The sequence below is a fragment of the Monodon monoceros genome, unplaced genomic scaffold (assembly GCF_005190385.1).
Source record: "Monodon monoceros isolate NGI ecotype Baffin Bay Population unplaced genomic scaffold, NGI_Narwhal_1 Super_Scaffold_16, whole genome shotgun sequence".
NCBI classification, from domain to species: Eukaryota; Metazoa; Chordata; class Mammalia; order Artiodactyla; family Monodontidae; genus Monodon; species Monodon monoceros.
The window spans coordinates 37987880-38011846 of NW_021703772.1; the positions used below are offsets into that span (position 1 = coordinate 37987880).

At 41.2% G+C, this 23967-nt stretch overlaps 1 protein-coding gene across 2 annotated transcripts in view; it reads left to right on the top strand.

Moving 5' to 3' along the window:
* Nucleotides 1-23967, top strand: part of ANKRD44 (ankyrin repeat domain 44) — a 325912-nt gene that overhangs the window by 177405 nt on the left and 124540 nt on the right. For both annotated transcript variants that reach the window (XM_029224527.1, XM_029224528.1), the window contains exons 4-6: nucleotides 7624-7694; nucleotides 21587-21787; nucleotides 22150-22237. In XM_029224527.1, the coding sequence (XP_029080360.1) occupies nucleotides 7624-7694; nucleotides 21587-21787; nucleotides 22150-22237 (360 nt within the window). The remainder of the gene's footprint in view (nucleotides 1-7623; nucleotides 7695-21586; nucleotides 21788-22149; nucleotides 22238-23967) is intronic.

The window sequence follows — 23967 nt, forward strand, 5'->3', positions numbered from 1 at the left end:
TTAATCCATTCACATTTAAGGTAATTATCGATATGTATGTTCCTATGACCATTTTATGAATTGTTTTGGGTTTGTTTTTATAGGTCCTTTTCTTGTCTTGTGTTTCCCACTTACAGAAGTTCCTTTAGCATTTGTTGTAGAGCTGGTGCTGAATTCTTTTAGCTTTTGGTTGTCTGTAAATCTTTTGATTTCTCCCTCGAATCTGAATGAGATCCTTGCTGTGTAGAGTAATCTTGGTTGTAGTTTTTTCCCTTTCATCACTTTAAATATATCATGCCACTCCCTTCTGGCTTGTAGAGTTGCTGCTGAGAAATCAGCTGTTAACCTCATGGGAGTTCCCTTGTATGTTATTTGTCGTTTTTCCCTTCTTGCTTTTAATACTTTTTCTTTGTCTTTAAATTTTGTCAATTTGATCACTGTGTGTCTTGGCATGTTTCTCCTTTGGTTTATCCTCCTTGGGACTCTCTGCACTTCGTGGACTTGGGTGGCTATTTCCTTTCCCATGTGAGGGAAGTTTTCAACTATAATCCCTTCACATATTTTCTCGGGTCCTTTCTCTCTCTCTCTCTTCTCCTCCTGGGACCCCTATGATGCAGATGTTGGTGCATTTAATGTTGTCCCAGAGGTCTCTTAGGCTGTCTTCATTTCTTTTCATTCTTTTTTCTTTATTCTGTTCTGCAACAGTGAATTCCACCATTCTGTCTTCCAGGTCACTTATCCGTTCTTCTGCCTCAGTTATTTATCCGTTCTTCTGCCTCGGTTATTCTGCTATTGATTCCTTCTAGCGTATTTTTCGTTTCAGTTATTGTATTGTTCATCTCTGTTTGTTTGTTCTTTAATTCTTCTAGGTGTTTGTTCTTTAATCTTTTAGGTCTTTGTTAAACATTTCTTGCATCTTTTCAGTTTTTGCCTCCATTCTTTTTCCAAGGTCCTGGATCATCTTCACTGTCATTATTCTGAATTCTTTTTCTGGAGGGTTGCCTCTCTCCACTTCATTTAGCTGTTTTTCTGAGGTTTTATCTTGTTTCTTCATCTGGTACATAGTCCTCTGCCTTTTCATTTTGTCTCTCTTTCTGTGAATGTGGTTTTCATTCCACAGGCTGCAGAACTGTAGTTCTTCTTGCTTCTGCTGTCTGCCCTCTAGTGGATGAGGCTATCTAAGAGACTTTTGCAAGCTTCCTGATGGGAGGGACTGGTGGTTGGTAGAGCTGGGTGTTGCTCTGGTGGGCAGAGCTCAGTAAAACTTTAATCCACTTGTCTGCTGATGGATGGGGCTGAGTTCCCTCCCTGTTGGTTGTTTGGCCTGAGGCAACCCAGCACTGGAGGCCACAGGCTCTTTGGTGGGGCTAATGGCAGACTCTGGGAGGGCTCACACCAAGGAGTGCTTCCCAGAACTTGTGCAGTTGGTGTCCTTGTCCCTGCAGTGAGCCACAGCCACCCGCTGCCTCTGTAGGAGACCCTCCAACACTAGCAGGTAGGTCTGGTTCAGTCTCCTATGGGGTCACTGCTCCTTCCCCTGGGTCCTGATGCTTTGTGTGTGCCCTTCAAAAATGGAGTCTCTGTTTCCCCCAGTCCTGTCAAAGTCCTGCAGTCAAATCCTGCTAGCCTTCAAAGTCTGATTCTCTGGGAATTCCTCCTCCTGTTGCCGGATCGCTAGGTTGGGAAGCCTGACATGGGGTTCAGAACCCTCACTGCAGTGGGTGGACTTCTGTGGTATAATTGTTCTCCAGTTTGTGAGTCACCCACCCAGCAGTTATGGGATTTGATTTTATTGTGATTGCACCCCTCCTGTTGTCTCATTGTGGCTTCTCCTTTGTCTTTGGATGTGGGGTATCTTTTTTGATGAGTTCCAGTGTCTCCTATCTATGATTTTTCAGCAGTTAGTTGTGATTCCAGTGCTCTCACAAGAGGGAGTGTGTGCACGTCCTTCTACTCGGCCATCTTCATCCCAAGAGGCACAAACTTCTGAGGTCCTGCCTTTCCTGCACGTGCTGACCTGCCTCTATTCAACAGCTGGGGAGATCAGCGATAGTGATTGTGGAGAGAGGACAGCATGAGAAAAAAATGACAATAAGACCAGCAAATAACACGTCGTTAACTTGAAATTTTCTAATCAAAATGGACTGTACAGGGCTTCCCTGGTGGCGCAGTGGTTGAGAGTCCGCCTGCCAATGCAGGGGACATGGGTTCGTGCCCCGGTCTGGGAAGATCCCACATGCCGCAGAGCGGCTGGGCCCGTGAGCCATGGCCGCTGAGCCAGCGCGTCCGGAGCCTGTGCTCCGCAACGGGAGAGGCCACAACAGTGAGAGGCCCGCATACCGCAAAAAAAAAAAAATGGACTATACAAATGAGGTCATCTGCAAATCCAACAGCAACTCTTACTCGTCTTTCCTTACTCACCTGGATGAGCCTTAGGAAAGTCCTGGAAGAGACTACGAATGGGCCATTTTATATGAAAGTGTCATTTTTCTAACAAGAAGGGCGACTAACCAAGAAAAAGTAGTGTAAGAAAAAGCAACGTAATCCCCCCTGAACCATTTTCATTAAGAGACATAAAACTTTAAGTGTACTAGCTTTCTTAAAAGTATTTTAGGGCTTCCCTGGTGGCACAGTGGTTGAGAATCTGCCTGCTAATGCAGGGGACACGGGTTCGAGCCCTGGTCTGGGAAGATCCCACATGCCGCGGAGCAACTAGGCCTGTGAGCCACAACTACTGAGCCTGCGCGTCTGGAGCTTGTGCTCCACAACAAGAGAGGCCGCGATAGTGAGAGGCCCACGCACCGCGATGAAGAGTGGCCCCCGCTTGCCACAACTAGAGAAAGCCCTCACACTGAAACGAAGACCCAACACAGCAAAAATAAATAAATAAATTACTAAAACTCCTACCCCCACCATCTAAAAAAAGAAAAAGTATTTTATTAGAAAATATTTCAAACATATAGAAAAGTATGGAGAATAATGTAATTAATGCCCATATATATCAAGCTTTAAGAAGTCTTAAGATTTTTCTATACTTGCATTATATCTTTTTGAAAAGGAAGTAATGCATTGAAGACACAGTTGAAGCCCATTAAATCCTTTCCTTATCCTTTCACACCCTCCCTCCCAAGAGGCAACCACTAGCCAGAATTGGTAGTTGTTTTCTTTAGCCATATTTATTACTTTTATTTCAATCTGTGCATCTATAAACAACATATTGCTTTGTTTTTGTAAATTTAGAAACTTTATGTAACTGGTATTAAGCCGTTGGTATTAATCTGCAACTTCATTTGTTCATTCAATGTTGTGTTTTTGAAGTGCATATATTTATATATGTAACTTCAGTCTGTTCATTTCCATGACAGTGTAGCATTCCGTTGTACAAATATACCACAGTGTATTTTTCCATTTTCTTCTTGATCACCATTTGGGATCCCAATATCTTGCTGTTGCAAACATGCTTCAGTGAATATTCTTGTACATGTATGAGAGTTTCTCTAGGGTATATGATTGGGTGGAATTGCTGGGTGGTAGGGCACACACGTCATCAGTTTTATTAGGTAGCACCACCCTGTTTCCAAAGGGGGTTGTACCAATTCACAGTCTCACCATCTGTATCCATGTTTCCCTGTTGCTCCATATCCTTTCTAACTCTTGGCATTTCACACTTTAAAATTTTCCCCAATTTGATGTGTGCAATATGCTTTGTTAATGTTGCTTTCATTGGCTTCTCCCTGATGAATTTTGAGAAGTATCTTTTCACATGTGTCTTACCATTTGGGTTTCTTCTTCTTGCATTAGCTTTTTAAGTTTATACACAATATTTACTCTGTGAAAGACCATGAATAACAAAATATGTATTTCTGTTCCATATTATTATAACCAGTGTTTGGAACTAGAAGGAAAAATATGAGAGAGGAGGCATGAAATCAAGGGGAATATATACATATATATGAAAAATATGTACATGAAAGTGGAGAAAGAGGGAGAGAAGAGTGACTCTAAGGACCAGAGAGAAAGATGGGGAAAATGCAATCAGTGTTAGTTGAATGCTGTGTGAATGTAGCTAGTTTTGAAGTGAGGCACACTGCCCTAGAGCTTGCCTTTGAAGTCAGACTACCTGGGTTCAAATCTACCATTTCCTAGCTGGGGACCTGGAGCATATTATTTCTCATGGCCTTGGTTCCCTCATCTATAAAACTGGCATAATAAGAGTATCTCCCTTTTATTAAATGGATTACACATACGTTAGTATAGAGAGTCAGCGTTCAGATCACGTTAGCCATTCTTAACACGGCTCTTAGCAGTTTCACAGCTCTAATGGTAGAATCATAGCTCCTTAGAAATGAAGAGAGCTACTCAAGCAAACAAGTAGCCAAGCCTGGGCTCTGCCACCTAGCATTTAGAGCTGCACTGTTCAGTATGGTAGCCACACTCCAGCTGTGGCTGTTGAACACTTGAAGTGTGGCCCGATTGAATGGAGATGTGCTGTGAGTGTGAAATACACGTGGGATTTTGAAGCTTTAGCATGAAAAAAAAGAATGCAAATTATCTCAATAATTAAAAAATTCAATTACATGATAATATTTTGGATATATTGAGTTGAGTAAGTAAAATATATTACTGAAGTTAGTTTACTTGTTTTTTATACCCTTTTTAGTGTGGTTACTAGAAAATTTTCAGTTACTTGGTTCACATTATATTTCCACTGGGCAGCACTGATTTAGAGGCTCTGAGGCAGAACTGATATGCTACCCATAGCGGGTATCAATCTGTCCCATGTAGCATTCCTTCCTACAAACGTACTAAAGTGTTGATAAGAACATCATGTAGACAGCCAGGTGAAAATTCAAACCCAGAAACAGAGGGAACTTACGGCCAGATGTTCTTCATCTCAGATGACTGATTTGACTTCGTGACACGGAAGTCCCTTAAACGTGGACAGGGAATCTGAAGGGACACCCTGATACAGCCATCTCTACCAGTAGGGAATGAGACTTGAATCCAGGTCTTCGTGAAATCTGGGTGATGTTTGTGACGTGTCAAAGAAACAGCCTAGGATTAAGTAACAAGTATACATTTGAGTTACGAGAGAGAATAAAAGGTCTGTCTTCTGATATGCAGGTATAAGCACAATGTGGTAAAATAGACATATTTATGACCCGGGTAAAGGCCTGACAAAAAGATGGGTAATTTTAGAAGGGCTGAATAGCTGAATGTTGGTAGAAGAAATACTAGGACCTGAGGGATAAATACTGTTTGTTTCTAAACCAGAAAGGTAGGCTTTGTAACAGTCATCTGGTGCTCCCTTGGAACTAAGACTTAGGAGAGGAAAGCTAAAATTTGTTTTCTGGTAGGGAAAATTTTGTTTTAAAATTCACAATATTTTCTGCTCTCAATTACATCTGGGTTTCCTCCTCCCTGGCATTCTGTAGCATCTGAGTCTCTCTTAATCTTCAAAAGATACCTGTTTGTGCAGTCTCTAGGTGATGGTTCTTTGCGTTCTTAAATCTATATGTTTGACTTCCCCCTACTTTCTTGGGCAAAGACTATGCCTCTCACTTCCTTGAAGACCTGAGTCATAGATTTAGAAGTAAATATGACATTAGAGGGGATTTGGAAATAAGAACTGCTAATATTTTTCTAGTGCTTTGCAATTTACAAAGCACCTTCAAATTCACTTGATTCTCCCAACCACCTCATAAGGTGGGTAGAGAAGTATTATTATTATGTTATTATTATTATGTTGTTGTTAGCCTCATTTTACAGAGTAGTGGCTTTTGGTAGCTGGGCCAGTAGGTGCTGAAATCAGAATCAAATCTGGGTCTTCTGACCATGAATCCCACTGTCCTTCCCAGACCTCATTCATTTCACTCCAGAGCATTTAGCCCAGGACATCCTGCTACTGGGGAGTGAGATGTCTGCTGCCTTGGCGTCTTAGCACCACCAAACTGATTTTGTTTGGTTCTTACTGATGTAAGGGGCTTGAACCTTTTCAGGTAAGCTGCCTGGATGAAGTTAGTAGAATTAGGATTCAAATAATTTTAAGCTTGATAAACTAAGCAACAATTTACCAGTGGCTCTCAATCTTAACAGCCTATAACAATAACCGTGGGTCCTGGGGAGTTTTTAAAAAATACCTGTGCCTGGTCCCACCTCCAACTAATGAAATCAGAATGAGGGTAGAAGAGACATTCTCTCTCTCTTTGTTTTAGGGATTATTATGTTCTTGTTTTCTATCATTAGTATGGTTGATGGTATTTCTTCTTCAGTTAAAGAGAAAAAACATTGTAAGTTCTATGATTAAATTAAATTTCTAGCACACTTTTATCCATGGAAGTCTCCTGCTGCCTTTTTTTTCTTCTTCTAAACACGGTTCCTGTTTTTTAGCTGTCAGCTGGCCTTGGCCTCACAGAGATTGGTCAGCCTCTGCTTACACTTGACTCACTTTCTCGGCCCTTGTCTCAGAGCCACCTCCTTTGCACTTCCCCTCCTCTGCCTTACTTTCTAGTTTCTTTGAGCTTCCTTCCTTGTTGTCCTAAGGCTAAAACAGGCTCCTCTTACTGCATCTGCAAAGATATCATAGATATTTCCTCCTCCTCTCCTTTTGCAGTCCTTTTATAAAACTTTCCATCTCTGACCAGAAGACTGATCAAAATCCAGATTCCAAAAAAGAGGAAGCTCATATTGGGTGTTGTAGTGGTTCAGTTGTAGCTTGGTGGACGTGTACACATGGAGAATTGTGCAGGTGTCATGGGCGGAGGGCATACTCTACTTTCCGGGAATCTGTTCCTGTGGAGCTTCTGCTCCGTGATTGTGATGTGGCTCCCAGGGAGCTGAGCACGGGCACCTCCCTGAGTATGACCGGGCTCTGGCTCGTGTGTCAGCCTGTATGCCCACCCCATAGTATGAGCGAGCCGTGAGCAGCCTACATAGGCTTCATGTTGTGTCTGTCCAAAAGCTCCATGGAACCTGGCTTCTTCCTACCAAAATATTTGGCTAGTCCAGAGAAATAATTGGGATTCTTGGATAAAACGGATTTCTGCTAATCCCTTTAGCCCAGATCAAATCTCATCAGAACTCAACTTCACTGGCCTCTAGTATATGCTTGTTAGAAGGCTGCTCATCGCTAACAGTTTTCCAAGAAGGATGTTGTGTGCCCTGTGAGATAAATGTGCTTAATGACTAAAAATAAAATAATGTATATGATTCTATATTTTATATTCAGGAATGTAACATTCCGGAACACGAACACACACACACACACACACACACACACACACACACACACACACACATGCATACACACCCCTGAAAAGTTCTTCATTCTTCAGAACCTACATTTCTATAGTTCTGGAGAATCTCAGCTTTCTTACAACTGTATCTCCTACCCAGTGAGACACTGTTATTTCTCATCTGGTCTTGGCCCGATTCTTGTGACATTCTCAGCTCCTGACCTTGCTCCTTCTACTGCATTCAACGTCTTCTCCTTGTTTGGTGGCTAGAAAGCACATGACTCACAGAAAGGAAAAAACAAAACAAAATGTGTTGGTTGTACCCGGCAAACGAGAGCACAAGATACAGCATCTGACTTCACATCAGCAGAATTGCATTGTGCCTCTAACCTGTGCTGTTTGGTTCCAGGAGCTCGTGTGAATGCCAAGGACAACATGTGGCTGACCCCACTGCACCGGGCTGTTGCCTCCAGAAGTGAAGTGAGTGATTATCTTATTTAATCTAGCACCTCCAGTTCCTAGAAAGAGAAAAATGCTTTCTGCTGAATTAGGGATTCTCACTGGTGAGCAAAAGGCTTTGACTTGTAATGCAAGAGGGTTACCAAATTGAACAGCTGTTTGTTCAAGCACCTCCTGTGTGTCAGCCATGGTGCTAGGGGCTGACTGGGGTGGTCCAGGATGGAAGGTGTGATTCTTGACTTCAGTGAGTTCTCAGTCTGAAGGGGGTGCAAACAGGTAAGCAGATCTGTACAGTACCATAACTGAATTGGAGGAGGAAGCAAATAACTGTCTTCTTGAATAGACGAAGTCTTCCAAGAAGACATGTCAGTTGAGCTAGTCCTTAGAGGATGATAGGGACTTACCAGGCCAGGAAAAGGAGAGAGGGCTGAGGCAGGAGGAGAAACATGCTGTAGGACAAGGGTCATGGAAGTGATTGAATGGTGGGTTCAGTTGGATGTAGCTGGAACACAGGGTGTAGTAGAAGATAAGTCTGATAGTAGAGGCTGGGTCCAATAGCAGAGGGCTGGGTGTCCTCTGAGCAGCGGGGAGTGTTGACAGCAGAGATAAGTTGTGAACCTGACAGGATTTGGAACTTGTGAGGGTGAGATGGAAAAGAAGCCATTGGGTGAATGGTAACACCATTACCATTGGTAACCCAATGGAAGGCAGAGGCAAAGGAGCAAGGGCTGGGGAAGTTAATCATTTCTGTTTGAACATGCTGAGTTTGGCAAACATGTCACTGGAATGTGAGCACCATGATGGCAGGAATTTTGTTTTGTTTCCTGATGTAACCCAAGCCTGGTACATTGTAGGTGTTCAAGAAAGAATTTATTTTGAATGCTGGAAATTTGGGTGAGGATGGCAAATATGTCTTTTAATTGGAACATTTTGTCCATTTACATTTAAAGTAATTATTGATAGGTATGTACTTAATGCCATTTCATTAATTGTTTTCTGGTTGTTTTTGTAGTTCTTTTTTGTTTTTTTTCTTCTTTTGCTCTCTTTCATTGTGATTTGATGACTTTGTTTAGTGTTATGTTTAGATTCTTTTCTATTTTTCTACGTGTATCTGTTGTAGGTTTTTGGTTTGTGGTTACCATATACGTATATGTTGATGATCTCTTAATTTCAAACATATTCTAACAACTCCGAATTTTTCCTCCCCCTGCTATATTTAATGTTTTTGACATCATATTTTACATCTTTTTGTTTTGTGTATCCCTTAACTACTTATTGTGGATATAGATGATTTTGCTACTTTTGTCTTTTAGCCTTTCTACTAGCTTTACAAGTGGTTGATCTACTACCTTTAGTTTATGTTTGCCTTTACCAATGAGATTTTTCCTTTCATACTCTTCATATTTCTACTTGTGGCCTTTTCTTTTCCACTAAGAGAAGTCCCGTGAACATTTCTTGTAAAGTTGGGTTACTGGTGCTGAATTCTTTTAGCTTTTGCTTCTCTGTAAAACTCTTTGTCTGTCCTTCAAATCTGAATGATAACCTTGCCAGGTAGAGTATTCTCAGTTGTACGTTTTTTCCTTTCATTGCTTTGAATGTAAAGTGCTACTCCCTTCTGGCCTGCCAAGTTTCTGCTGAAAGTCTGCTGATTATCATGTCCCTTGTACATGACTAGCTGCTTTTCTCTTGCTGCTTTGATTTTTTATTATTATTTTTAATTTTTTAATATATTTTTAGAAATTTATTTTATTGAAGTATAGTTGATTTACAATGTTATGCTACTTTTTGCTCTATAGCAAAGTGATTCAGTTATACATATATGTATATATATATATATATATATATATATATACGTTCTTTTTCATATTCTTTTCCATTATGGTTTATCACAGGATATTGAATATAGTTCCCGGTGCTATACAGTAGGACCTTGTTGTTTATCCATTCTATATATAATAGTTTGCATTTGCTAATCCCAAATTCCCAATCCATCCCTCCCCACCCGCTCCCCCTCCCTCTCCCCCAGCAAGCTATTGCTGTTTTTAAGATTCTCTTTTTTTCTTTAATTTTTGTCATTTTAATTACATTGTGTCTTGGTGTGGACCTCTTTGGGTTTACTTTGTTTGGGATTCTCTGGGATTCCTGGACCTGGATATCTGTTTCCTTCCCCAGGTTAAGGGAGTTTTTAGCTATTACTTCTCTGCCCCTTTCTCTTTCTCTTCTCCTTCTGGGACTCCTATATTGGAAATGTTAGTACACTTGATGTTGTCCCAGAGGTCTCTTAAACTATCCTCATTTTTTTAAATTCTTTTTTTCTCTTTTCTGTTCAGCTTGGGTGATTTCCACTACTCTGACTTCCAGATTGCTGATCCATTCCTCTGTGTCATCTAACCTACTGTTGATTCCTTCTAGTATATTTTTCATTTCAGTTATTGTATTCTTCAGCTTTGTTTGGTTCTTCTTTATATCTTCTAACTCTTTGTTAAAATGCTCGCTGTGTTCATCCATTCTTCTCCTGAGTTCATTGGGCATCTTTATGATCATTACCTTGAACTATTTATTGGGTTGATTGCTTATCTCTACTTCATTTAGTTCTCTTTCTGAGGTTTTGTCTTGTTTCTTCATTTGGAACATACTCCTCTATCTCCTCATTTTGCCTAATTCTCTGTGTTTATTTCTATGTATTAGGTAGGTCAGTTACATTTCCTGATCTTAGAGAAGTGGCCTTATGTAGGAGATGCCCTATGGGGTCCAACAGCATGCTTCCCTCTGGTCACCAGAGCTATATGCTCTAGGGGTGCCCCCATCTGGGCTGTGGGCCCCCCTCTGTTGGAGCGGGTCCAATTATTGTGGGTTTGCTGGGAGGCGGGGCTGGCTCCCACTTGGTAGGCTGTGAGGTTCTGCCTCATGGAGTAGCTGTGGGCCCACTGGAGGATGGGTAGTTTCCCCAAGCAGTTAGCTGTGCAGCCTTGCGGGTGCCGGGCTGGTGCTGGAGGGCAGGTAAGTCCCCCAGCACTAATAGGCTATCAGGAGGATTCCAAAATGGCACTTGGCAGTGCTGACGTCATTGTAGAATGAACTCCCTCAAATGGCTGCCACCGGTGTCTTTATCCTCAGATGGAGTCCCGGTTGCCTTCTGCCTCTCTGAGAGGCTCTCCAAGAATAGCAAGTAGGTCTGACCCAGACTCCTTTTAAACTACTGCCTCTGCACTGGGACTTGGAGTGTGTGAGATTTTCTACATGCCCTTTAGGAGCAGTCTGGTTCCTAAGCTCTCTGGCTCTCCTGAACATAAGCCCCACTGGTTTTCAAAGCAGAACTTCTGGGAGCCCATCTTCCTGATGCAGGATCCTGGGCTGGGGAGCCCAATGTGCGGCTTGGACCCCTTGCTCCTTGGGGAGGACCTCTGCCATTGTGATATTCTTCCCACTTCTGGGTTGCTGACCCAGGTGTATGGGTCCTGAGTATACTGCACCTTAGCCCCTCCCATCCATCTCATTGTAGTTCCTTCTTTATATCTTTAGTTGTGGGAAATCTTTTCTGCTGTCTTCAGGTCATTCTCATAGATAGTTGCTCTGTAAGTAGTTGCAATTTTGTTGTGCCATTGGGAGAAGGTGAGTTCAGGGTCTTCCCACTCTGCCATCTTGGCTACATCCCATCCTTCCTTTTGTGAATTCTATCCTATAGCCATTACTTTATGCCTCCCCTATAAAATAGCTGGGGAAAGGGAAGCATGCTCGAGAGGGGAAGAACAGAGAAGGTTTGGGCTGGTCTTTTGGAGTTTTGCTATTAGCACTTGCCAAAGAAGATACGTGTGTTCAGTAAGAGAGCTGGCACATCTGTCTATTGCTTAGACGGGGCAAACAGTGATACCCCTTACACAAATATGTTTTAAAAGCCATTTCTTCATTGAAAGGCTTATAAACTCTATATTGTTTTCAAAACCCCTGTGCTTCTAAAATGTGGGTAATTGATCTCTCTCAGGGCTTCAAGGTTCGGGGTTCAATCAGGGAAGCCGAACCACAATGAGAAATATAGATAGGACGTTTATTATAGGAATTAGAGCTTACACAGTTGTGTGAGCTGCTGAAGAAGTTTATGTAAGGCTATCCCCTTGGTTTCTGTGTGGTCCTAAAGTCACTGTAGGCCAGCAGGGTCTGCAGTTGAAAAGAAAAGCTAAACATGAAATGGGGGAAAACAGGGATAAACTGGAACCCCTGTCTGTCTCTCACTGCCTCTGCATCGTAGATGTGGGTGCCTTGCAGAAGCAGCTGTGTGCTTCACCTCTGAGCTTGCATGCACCTGGCCCAGGAATGGGAGAAACTGAAGAAGATATGGCAGGATCTGAAGACGCATCAACCTGGTACTGCCCTTTGCCAACACAGTGATGCAGCTGGTCTGTGACACCGTGCACAAGCTGCCTCAAACCTGGCACCCAACATGCCAGTCAGTCTGTGGTTTCACGTATGCCTTCCAAAACTCATGCAGATTTCTCCAGCACCAACCCTAAATGGAACAGTACAGCGGAGGGAACTCTGCAAAATGTCACTCAGCTTGGCTAACACAGCACAATATAAAACTACCATTGAAATTGTTCTTCTGTTTTAATTAAAAAGATCTTCTAGGCAGTAAGTTCTTTGCAATGAGTGGCATGCCTATTGCTTGTCATTGTATGTTTAGCATCTAGCCTGCACAGGAAACAATTGTTTTTTGAGTGACTCATTAAAGACTGGGTTTTCCACGTAAGCTGTGTTAACCTGGTTCTCTGTAAAACTGCTAACCTGGAGCTAGTATACAGCACAGAGAACGCTGGTGGTAATCATCTTTCATGCATGCAAGGTAAACTAACTTGAAGTTTGTTTATGGGAGCGTGGCACTAAAAGCAAGTTAAGCCACTGGATCCTGCAAAATCAGAACAAGTTTCAAAAATAGCATGCAACAAGATATCAGGTTAAGTCAAAGTTATCAGTATACGTCAACATTTCTGAGCCTTCTTTCCATCAGGCAAATTTCATGTTTGGATTTCTATGCCTGGAAAAATAGTGTTCATTTGCTAAATTCATTTCCTGAGCCTGTTATAGCAATAGGAGTGTCAGGTCATAATACTGATTAAACATCCACCCATGCTTGACATTATAAAAGCTCCTCTGCAGACAAGAAAGTAGATCAAGAAATGGTCATATCCCTTAAAAACTGTCCAAAATAGATTGGGTTGTGGAGATGAACCTTTAAGGCTTAACTTGGTACTGACCAGGCTGCACTGTGTGCTCCCTTCTAGGCCCAGTCCCCTCCTCCTCCCGCCACCACCTGCTCCCCATGCCTGGGATTCCCAGGGAGGAAACACCAAACAGATAATCGGAGCCCACCAGTGCTGTGTTCTCACTGACCCGCCCAGGCCACCATTCATCCCCCTCTTTCTCTGACTGCTCCCACAGCTGTGAAGAAATGAAGAGAGTCTCATATGAAAATATTAGGGAAACTTATTTTGCAATGCTAGATAACATACACGAGCAAGACTTGGGGCTGCCAGGGAGAATTATCTGAAGTGCTGCTGTGAATTATTTCATATCGTTTCCCCTGTTTAGCTTATTCTTGTTGCTTTTTTGTTTCCCGTGGAAAAGAACAGCTGTAGGGGAAAGGAATGAAACGCATGCCAACCTGGAGGGTTTGACACATGTTTATTGAAGCCCACTCTGTGGAAGGCGCAGTGTTAAGTGTGGACCTTAAGGGGGTACAAAGTGTCCCTTCCTGGACACTGTGTGGAGGGCAGACAACCAGTACACAACCAGTACACAACCATAGAGCCTACTGTGGCCTGTGTCCAAATGTGTTTGACCTTTCACACATGCATTTTCTTCTCCAATGAACTGAGAGTAGCACCAAAGGATTTGCTGAACTTGTCGCTTTTCTGTTCTGGAGGCTATTTTGTGGTTAGAAATGTTGAAAATAGTTGTATCCTGTCTTTGGGGTGTAGAATTGAGGATATTGTGTTCAAATATGTATTGTCACGTGAACATTTATTGAGCACTTACTGTGTGCTAGGCAGTGTGCTAAGCACTTTCTGCACATTATTCCATTTTAGCCTCTGAATCGCTCTCTGAGATTGACACCGTTATTAATCCTAATTTAGGAAACGTGATCTCAGAGAAGTTAAGGAACAAGCCTAAGACACCACAGCCAGTAAGTGGAGGAGGGTGTAACCCGAAAACCTGCTCTCCTAACTGCCGTGCTCCACTGCTGCCCTCACATCACATGGGCACCCCTAGGGATACTGGTCCAACTAATAAGATGCATCTGTTTTTGTGTCTGTGCAGACAAAAGTCTGACAGGTATAAAAATGCTTCCCAGATCTGATCAGGAGAAGCATTTTATTTTATAGCTTAAATTTTAAACATCACATTTTCCCCTTCCCTCTGAAAAACGTTGTCATTATGGTGGGCTAAATGCTAATAGACAGGAGAATTGGAAAAATTATATGGGAGACTTGAATGTTATTGCTTTCCATAAATTATCTTTATGATTATAAAATGATGGTCACATATAGAACATATATCGTACCTGGAATGGGAAGAAAGTAAGCATCTTACAACCTATTAGAAGGTAGATGAGTAGTATTCAGATTTAGTGTGCATTGAGATCATCTGCAGTGCTTGTTAAGTAACTGTTCTAACACCGCTATATATAAAATAGATAAACAACAAGGACCTACTGTATAGCACAGGGAACTATACTCAATATTTTGTAATTTCATGTATATATATAGCTGAATCACTTTGCTGTACACTTGAAACTAACACAACGTTGTAAATCAACTATACTTCAATTTAAAAAATAAATTAAAAAAATTATGCACACACACAAAGTACCTCTTCTAGAACCTCACCCCCAGTGATTTTGATGAAGCCTGTAATTGAGCCTGGAAATCTGTATTTCAGAAAGAATATTCTGATGCATGTGGTCTACATACCACACTTTGAGACCAGAGATTAAAGATTGGAAATACTTTCGTATTTGGCCTTCCCAATGTTTAAAGCCAGTGGTTCTTTTTTTTTTTAATACTTATTTATTTTATTATATTATTTATTTTCTTTATTTTTTGGCTGCGTCTGGTCTTAGTTGCGGCACGCGGGATCTTCGTTGAGGCGTCCCGGATCTTTTTTGCTGCGATGTGTGGGCCCTTCCTTGCGGCGCGCAGCCTTCTCTCTAGTTGTGGCGCGCCAGCTCCAGGGCGTCTGGACTCTGTAATTTGCGGCACGCGGGCTCTCTCGTTGAGGCAGGCGAGCTCAGTAGTTGAAGTGTGCGGGCTTAGTTGCCCCGCGGCATGTGGGATCTTAGTTCCTCGACCAAGGATCAAACCCGCGTCCCCTGCATTGGAAGGGAGATTATTTACCACTGGACCGCCAGGGAAGTCCCCCAGTGGTTCTTGAACAGTTTGAATTCTTTCCCATCCCCAAGTCTTCCCTTTGTACTACTAGTTCTTAGAATAATTGTACTCTAATAATAATTATAATAATAAAGTGCAAGTTTAGTTTAATAATAGGTACTTTTAGAAGAATAATTTGATTAATTTGAACAAATTAAGCACCAATTTATACAATTCTTACAGGATATGAAATTACTATAATCAATAGAGGGTAAAAGCCCCAACTGGTTATTATTTTACATTAATAGAGTGAATGCCTTCGGGACTCGAGTGCAGCCCCAGGGACCTCAGCCCATGTAAATGTCTTGTTAATTTTCCTGCTGTATATAAAAAAAAGTCATGTTAGTGTTTGCATATTATTACTTAGAGAGTTTGCTAATGATTATACCAATATATTCTACCCAAATTTATTGAATATACATTAGGTGCCAGATACCTGCCAGGCTTTGTGGCAAGTATAGAAAATTGTATGAGACTCAGACCCTGGTCTAAAGCAACTTACCATTTATAAAATTTGACATTGTTTATGCCTACAAGGACTCTGTATAGTCATAAAGCATTACTTTTCCATGAGTAATTTATGATCACTTAAATGCAATGCACATTTGAGAGTAAGAAAAACAAATATTGGAGGCAACAGTTTTTAAGGCACATGTATCCTATTTCTTCTCATCTTTTCCATGTGCCACAGTGTATGTTTCTACTTCTTATACAGGGTTGGAGTGACTTTTTATAAAAGGAGAAAGTCATAAAAAGTAGAAATAATATGACTGCAGATGCCATCTCCAGTTCCCTCCTGTGTCACATCCCGTGACAGTTCCTCCCTCTGTCTGTTATTTCTGTGTCTCATATAGGACAGCCTACTGTGGAGTGTAATCCAACAAGGCCTACAGTCCTAAGGCTGAATGCTAACTAGGCTGATCCCTCCACTCAGGAGAAATGCCGGAATCCTCACACATGCTTGTTCATTAAAAAAGAAATCAAGGCTTTGAAGCAGCATTGCTCACAGTGTGGCTTGTGACTAGTCTGAGTCTTTTTGTCTTTCCTTTTGTGACATGAGTGAGCATTTAGCAACTTTTAGAGAAATGTGATAGAGTAATTTCATGCCTGCTAAATTAAATGATAAAATAATTGAGTTTATAATTTCTTTGTCTTTTTTCATTTTATTATTCTTCTAATTACTCATGATGAATTTGAAATAATAATAATTCAAAAAAAAACCTGTCCCTTCACCACAGATAGTTTGAAAAGTACTGTTTTAGTATCCTTTCTTGATTCAGAAATTGTTCAGCTTCCCTTCCCCCACATTAGCTTCTTTTTAACCTTGTAAGTTTCTGTCAGCGCAAACTCCTAGCTGTTAATTTTTTAACCAACGTGTGATACAGGAAAAGAGAGACTTCTTTTGATTACAAAACTCAGTAATTCCCTAAATAGCCATAGAATTACTTCCTCTTAAAACCAAGTTAAAATGCTTACAAGATTAAAATTTTTGAAAGAGAAGTGCAACTTTGAAAAAGGAAATTGTAGTCTTTTTAAACCAAAGCTTCGTTTTTGTGAAAATATTGTACTACATTTCTATTAAATGTAGGAAGCCAGTTTGTCAGGCTAAAACTTCAGAGTTAAAAAATGTAAATAACTAAGGAGAATTAACATTTCAAAGTATTTATGTCAGGGTGCTTGGCTGTTACTGTGTGCTGAGTAAGCTCTGACCTAGTAGAAAGTGCATGAGCCCTTAAACCCAGGCTGGCAAACCATCTTCAGCCATCTTCCCTATAAAATGAAGCTGCCTATCAAATGAGGGGGCAATCCAGAAGACCCCTGAGGCCTTTTCTACTTCTAATATCCGGTATATCTGTGAATTTAATTCCATAATCATTTTATACTTGCATTTTCATTTTTTTAAAAAAGGTTAATCCTTGGAAATTGAATAAGAACCCCTCCTTTGTATACTAAGTATTCCTTGATAGAGTCCTTTCTTGTCAAGTAAGATGAAAACTGTTCAATTCACTATATAAGCAGATATAAAAGTAAAAATGGAGAATGGCAAAGTTAAAACATTTTATAAAATTGGAGAAATAAAAGTAACGGTTATTCTAGGTGTCCTTGAACTGTGAAAGTGAGTGTTGGTACAAAAGACACATGGTGTGGGCTTCCCTGGTGGCACAGTGGTTGAGAGTCTGCCTGCCAATGCAGGGGACACGGGTTCGTGCCCCGGTCTGGGAAGATCCCACATGCCGCGGAGTGGCTGCGCCCACGAGCCATGGCCGCTGAGCCTGCGCGTCCGGAGCCTGTGCTCCGCAACGGGAGAGGTCGCAACAGTGAGAGGCCCGCGTACCGCAGAAAAGACACGTGGTGAAATGGGCACTCACGTGGGAATTATGTAAAGTTCACATGAAAAGAAATTTATTAGAGACCCTACCCACTTCTTTTTTTCCTATCTGATCAATGAACTTGAACCTTTTCCTTTTCTAATTTTTTAGGTATAACCCAGATGTTGGTCAGGGGCATCTAGCCTTCTAAATGGATATGACTGACCAGAAACCACTTGTTCAAAGTCTGATATTCTCCCAACAATTCCAAAGCATTCCTGGAGATTGAAGTTTTGGTTGCCTGGCTCCACAAGCCTGCTCTTGCTGCACTCATTGGGTTTATGCATCAGCTTTCTCCTCTTCCCTCTTGGCCTGTTGACTCTGTTCCCACCCAGATGTACACCTCCTCCTTGGGATGCAGGACCACGTCCTCTCTCCAGTCTCTCTGTCCTCATCCCTTCCTTCCTGCCAAGCTCTAAATGCTTCCCACCCTATCATGCAGAGCAATGCAACTCTGTTTGGCCCCCTCCCAAAATTCACTGTAGACCCACCATCACATAGCGAGAGCTGAACTCAGAGGCCTCTGACTCTTTTCATAGGACCTGCCCTCCTTAATAGACTATTTGGACTTAAAAATAGTATTTTTTCATGCTGGTAAATAACAATATTTTATTTTAACCAGATTTGATAATTTATAGTTTGTGGTAATTCAAACAGAGAGCTAGTCCAGGGGGGTCTGCAAACTTTTTCCGTGAAGGGTGAGATAGTAAATATTTTAAGCTTTGATGGCTGCATGTGGTCTCTGTCACAAATACTCAACTCTGCTGTTATAATTTGAAAGCAACCATAGATAATATGTAAACAAATGAATGAGGCTGTGTTCCAATAAAATTTTATTTACAAAACCAAACCAAAATTTATCTGATTAAAATATTTTTAGAAGTATTGTCTACTTAAGAATACATTTTTTTCCCCACAAACTCTAAAAGCACTTATTTATATATAAACCATAACTGGCATATGAATGTATATTTTCTTTGCTTAAAGTATTGCTGTGTGTACAATGCAAATCATTCCTAAATATTCATTTAAAAGTAGGGCCTCTCCTAGGTAATATCTCATTCACCTAGTCGCAGTTACTCTAAGAGCAATCACATTTTGTTACCTTTAAAAAACAAATTTCCCATGAATTGGTCTTATAATATAAAGTTGTGAAATGTTTCTGTACACTTTCTGTTTTGTTAGTCTATCCTGAATTTACATAATATTTAATGCAAAACAAGAATCTGTACAAGTGCAGTAAAATAATATGCAAAGCAAAGGTATTAAAGAGACAGTATGTATTGTTATTTTGCTGTGAATGTGTGAAAAGGATATATACCGTTTTTTATAGTACTGCTTTTGAGATGGTTATCTCCAACCCTTCTGGCCACGTATCTGCAAAACGTTTGCAGCATGCATCTCCAGAATATGCATCTCATTTATTTATAAATTATATATAAGAACTACTATCATTAGATAATATTTCAAGGCACAGGTGAAATGTTAAAGTGAGGCTTTTCATTTGTCCTAGTCTTAAATAACCATATAGATAATAGACTTTTGTTTTATATATAAATTTATTTGTTTATTTTTGGCTGCGTTGGGCCTTCGTTGCTGCGCACGGGCTTTCTCTATTTGCGGCGAGCGGGGGCTACTCTTCCTTGCAGTGCGTGGGCTTCTCATTGCAGTGGCTTCCCTTGTTGCGGAGTATCGGCTCTAGGCGCATGGGCTTCGGTAGTTGCATTATGTGGGCTCAGTAGTTGTAGCTCACGGGCTCTAGAGTGCAGGCTCAGTAATTGTGGCGCACGGGCTTAGTTGCTCCATGGCATGTGGGATCTTCCCGGACCAGAGCTCGAACCTGTGTCCCCTGCACCGGCAGGTGGATTCTTAACCACTGTGCCACCAGGGGAGCCCTAGATAATAGACTTTTGATGATTTCTCTGCTTTTGCCAAGCTCTTGTCAGATCTGATTAAATTTGTCATTACTTTTACCTTGTAATGTAGATGATAGAAAGCTTTTACGAGGAGTAGAGGTGTCAGCTCTGTGACTTTCACATCATTTATGCTTGCATTGGTATTATTATTATCTTTAATCTGTGGGTTCCTTGCATAAATCTTGTCCATCTTAGGGTGTTTTTAGGTTAAGGATACGTATTACAATCTGTAAATGGACTCGGCAGGCCATCACTCTGTATTTCAGTGCACTCAAAGTGAATGAATGGAGAGGGCAAGCCCCACCCCCCCCAGCACTGTGGAAGCCCTACCCCTCCCTGAGGGCATCTCCAACACTGTGAGGCAAGATCTTCCATGGAGCTGACTGAGGGCAGGACACCAATCCAGAAGTTAAATGCCAGTTAAATGCTTTCCTTTTTAAAGAAATAAAATATAAATGGAGGTTCCAATATTTTCTTCCCATATCACAATTGACTGCACATCTACATAAACTGCATAATTTATGAGATGAAAGTTGATAAAAATATTATTTTTCTCTTATTAAATCTTAATGCTTATATTGTGATCCAGCTTTTCTTTTATTTTTTGTTCACCCACCTAGTTTTTAGGATAGAGCCTGACTAATGTTTCCTTCAATCTTCCATAGTTCTAACGGTGTTTTTTACATAGTAAGCAAGCGTTAATAATACATGTACACATGTTTCACTCTAAAATGGGCTCAAGGACTATTTAATAGTCATTATCATCAGTTGTGCTGAGGATGGGTGGCATATATCTTTTTTTTTTCCTTTTTGGTAATCTTAACAAATTGATTGTTTGCTTGGATCCTATCAGTTTATTGCCCTTTATTTATAGCATCTAAATGGAGCCCCATTGTTTTCTTAAAGTGTATTCTCTAATTTGCAAAGTTAACTTCTTTTTGCTCTCATTCTACTGTTCAAGTTAGCCATTCATCTCAATATATTGCCACTACTGATTCATGGAACATTTTTTTAATTTCATCATTTATGTCCCTGGTTAAAATGTTAATTCTGAGAGTTCAAATCAACCTCTTTTTTGGGATTCTTTATATACCTGCATGATAAAGTTGATAGACAGTCTAGGTCTTTGGGGATTAAGGTGGACACGGGTAAGTTCTTTGTCCATGAAGGGTGGCAGGAATGTGGCACTAATGCCTTTCATTGGTCTATTGATGCCACATTGACAAGATGTCCATAAAGGAGCCAGGGACATCCAACTGGTCTCAGGGATGTCTCTAGACATAAAGAGAAACAACCGACAGCCGTTCCCTTCTCTCGAGAGAAGCTATGTCCTTTACTTGAGTAAAGAGAAGAGTGTCCTCAATCCTGGCTGCATAACAGAGTCCCCAGGGAGCTTTACAGACATTCTGAGGCCAGTTAGAATCAATACTGAACCGTCATGTGTATTTTTACTCCCCAGGTGATTCCATTGCACAGCCAAGGTGGAGAGTTATAGTTCAAGAGGCTAATAAGATGATTAGGTCGATAGAAGGAAAATCAAAAGTGGGAGACTCAGGAAGGGTGAAGGGACTCAATAGCAGAAAAGAAGTCTCATTTTAACATAGAAAAGATTGGGGAAAGAAGGAACAATTTCGTAACTTCAAGTTGATGGTGTTAATAGACATCCTCTACCCTTGACCGCTTATTGATCAACACAGGGAGGGTTGAGATTTGACCAAGAGAACCAAAGATTTATAAATTGATCCAAGAACGTCTGGAGAGCTTTGGGGCCTTTGGCTTTGGAAGATGGAGGCTTACCGACAAATGTGGCTAACCTCGGGGGATCTTTGGGGGCCCTTTGGTCTATGGCTGTTGTAACCTGCTGTGCACACTTGGACATGAGTGCTCTCGTTTGGCCTAAAGATACCTTATATTTCGTAAGGAAACCTTACACTTGGAAGTTTATTTGGTTTTGGAGTTTTGCCAGGGCTCTTGGCCTAACAGAGAAAGGGAGAGTGAATCTGTTTTAATCTGTGCCACTCTTTTAATCTTCATCCCGTATGACCTTGCTTGTCTCAGAAGAATATATGTCATGAGCCAGCCTGTCATGAGCCAGAAAGGGAGCCTTTCCCTTTCTGTAGTTCCAGGGTCTGGTGAAGCATCTTATACGCAATAAGAATTGACTGAGTGTTTGTCAGTGACCCCTGCAAATTCTGCTTTTGTTGTAGGAAGCAGTGCAAATGTTGATTAAGCACTCGGCTGACGTCAATGCGAGGGACAAGAACTGGCAGACCCCGCTCCACGTGGCAGCAGCCAATAAGGCTGTCAAGTGTGCAGAAGTCATCATTCCCCTGCTGAGCAGCGTCAATGTCTCTGACCGAGGGGGACGCACAGCCTTGCACCACGCCGCTCTGAATGGCCATGCGGAGGTCAGTGTCCTCATCATTGAGAGCAAGAATCCTCCCCACAGACCCTCTTAGCCCCATGTGGAACCTAATCTCATTGCTGAGGCTTTTAGATAATGTGACAATAATATTTGTACACCAAACCTTAGGCAACTGTACCTATTTTTAAATTTAGAGCCACAATGAATTGAAAAAGTAGCCGACACCTCAGTCTTTCCCTCTGACACACATGCCGCAGGTTGGCCGTGGTGTCTTCCTACTTTGAACTTCAGATCTCTGACCTGCCTTTAGATTGGACATTAATTTGGCTCACATCACCTGCTGAGGGTGAGGACCCCTCACCATTACAGAGTATACGCTTGATTTCACTGTCGGTTATCTTTCAGATGGTTAATTTACTCTTGGCCAAAGGGGCAAACATCAATGCGTTTGACAAGAAGGACCGGCGTGCTCTGCACTGGGCAGCTTATATGGGTAAGGATTCCGTGAATGGAGAGCAAAGTGCAGATAACTTGAACTACAAAAGCCCCGGGTTTCTCACTGACCACGCAGGTTTTCTCTTGGGCGAGCCTGACTTCTTTTCAAGCTTGGGATTCAGTTGAATTAAGATTCGGTCCTTGTACTGGCATGCACAGAGCACTCTAATTGGGCAGTTGCTTTGTCAGAGATTTATTTATCCTACAAAGAGCAGGAGGGATGAATCATGGCATGGCCTTCATTGAATGTGTTTCAATCTGGATTGGAAAGCTGCACAAATTGTGCTTATTTTAACTTGTTATGGCAGCAAAATAAGGTGTTTAAAGAGAGAGAAGGACGGGCTAGCAAAGCAAGGATGTAAATTTCATTTGTCTTTTTATTTATAAATATTCCTGAAAGAAACAAAAAGGAAGGAATAAAGGACAACACCCTGACTGTCGTGTAGGTGGAGGTGCCCAGAGTCACTGTGGGTGATTCTGCTACTGCACTGCCGACAGAGCTGGGGCTTGCTCCTTGTTTCTGCCAGCTTGGGTGCGGAAGACAAAGGAAGACATTACATTTCTATGCTTTTCCTCTTCACTTTTGTTGGCACTAGTACCACTGACAAATGAGAGCCCTCATAGAGTTTATTCTCAGTGTTGACTCTTGGGAAATGAAGAACTAAAAGAACTAAGATCCTTCCTTTGTGTTTCTAATTGGAGAACATCCTGCAATTAGAAAAGCAGAAAAGCAGGATTCTATCAGCACCAAGTTATAAACACCCTGACTGCCCATCACAACACAGGAGATTGTGAAAGATCTACACAGTGGGACACTATGCAGTAACTACAGTGGTGATATCATTAGTATTTTCTTAATATAGAAAGATTCTGTGATATGTTAAGTGAAAACAGATCATAATACAGTATGAATAATACAATCCTCATTTTTGTTAAAAATATCTATAAAATGAAAACAACCTGGGATGTATTAAACACTGAAATATTAACTGAGTATCTCAAGGGATTGTGGATGATTTTGGTTTCCTTTTAACACCTTTTTGCCTTTTCTGAATCCTTTTTAATAAGTCTACGGACCTTTTATTATCATAAAAAAATAATAATGTTAATTGTGGGGAGAAAAAAGAGAATGGGTTGGGGCAGGGATGAAATAAATTCTGTGGCTATAGATAGGCCTGAGTGAATTCTTGGACTTAAAGAAACAGAATCTTAAGATTTTGCACGCATTATCCTTTTTTACAAGGTGACATGGACTTTCGAGTTGTCTGAAGCAGGTTGGATGTCTGCATGGTCCCTGCAGGACTGGAGCCAGTGAGCGTTTGCCAGATGATGTTTAGGCAGAGCACACACTGAGCTAGTGTGACGTGGGACTCAAAGAACCTGGAGTTTCACGTTTGTTCTTTGCTGATACATGGCTAAAACATATGTGTAGAATTGCTTTAAAGCAATAAAGTTACATTTTTGTGTGTCATCGGGACACATATAGGAAAACATATACAGATGACTATCTTTAGGGAGGGACTAATGGACAAAACCAGGGCAAAGAGCTTAAGATAGCACTGCCAGTAATTCAAAATAGTTTTTTTCTGTACATAAGTCTTCATAAAACTAGCCAAGACAAAACTCTGTCTCTCTTGTACACACACACACACACACACACACACACACACACACACACACAACACACACACACACACACACACACACACACACACACACACACACACA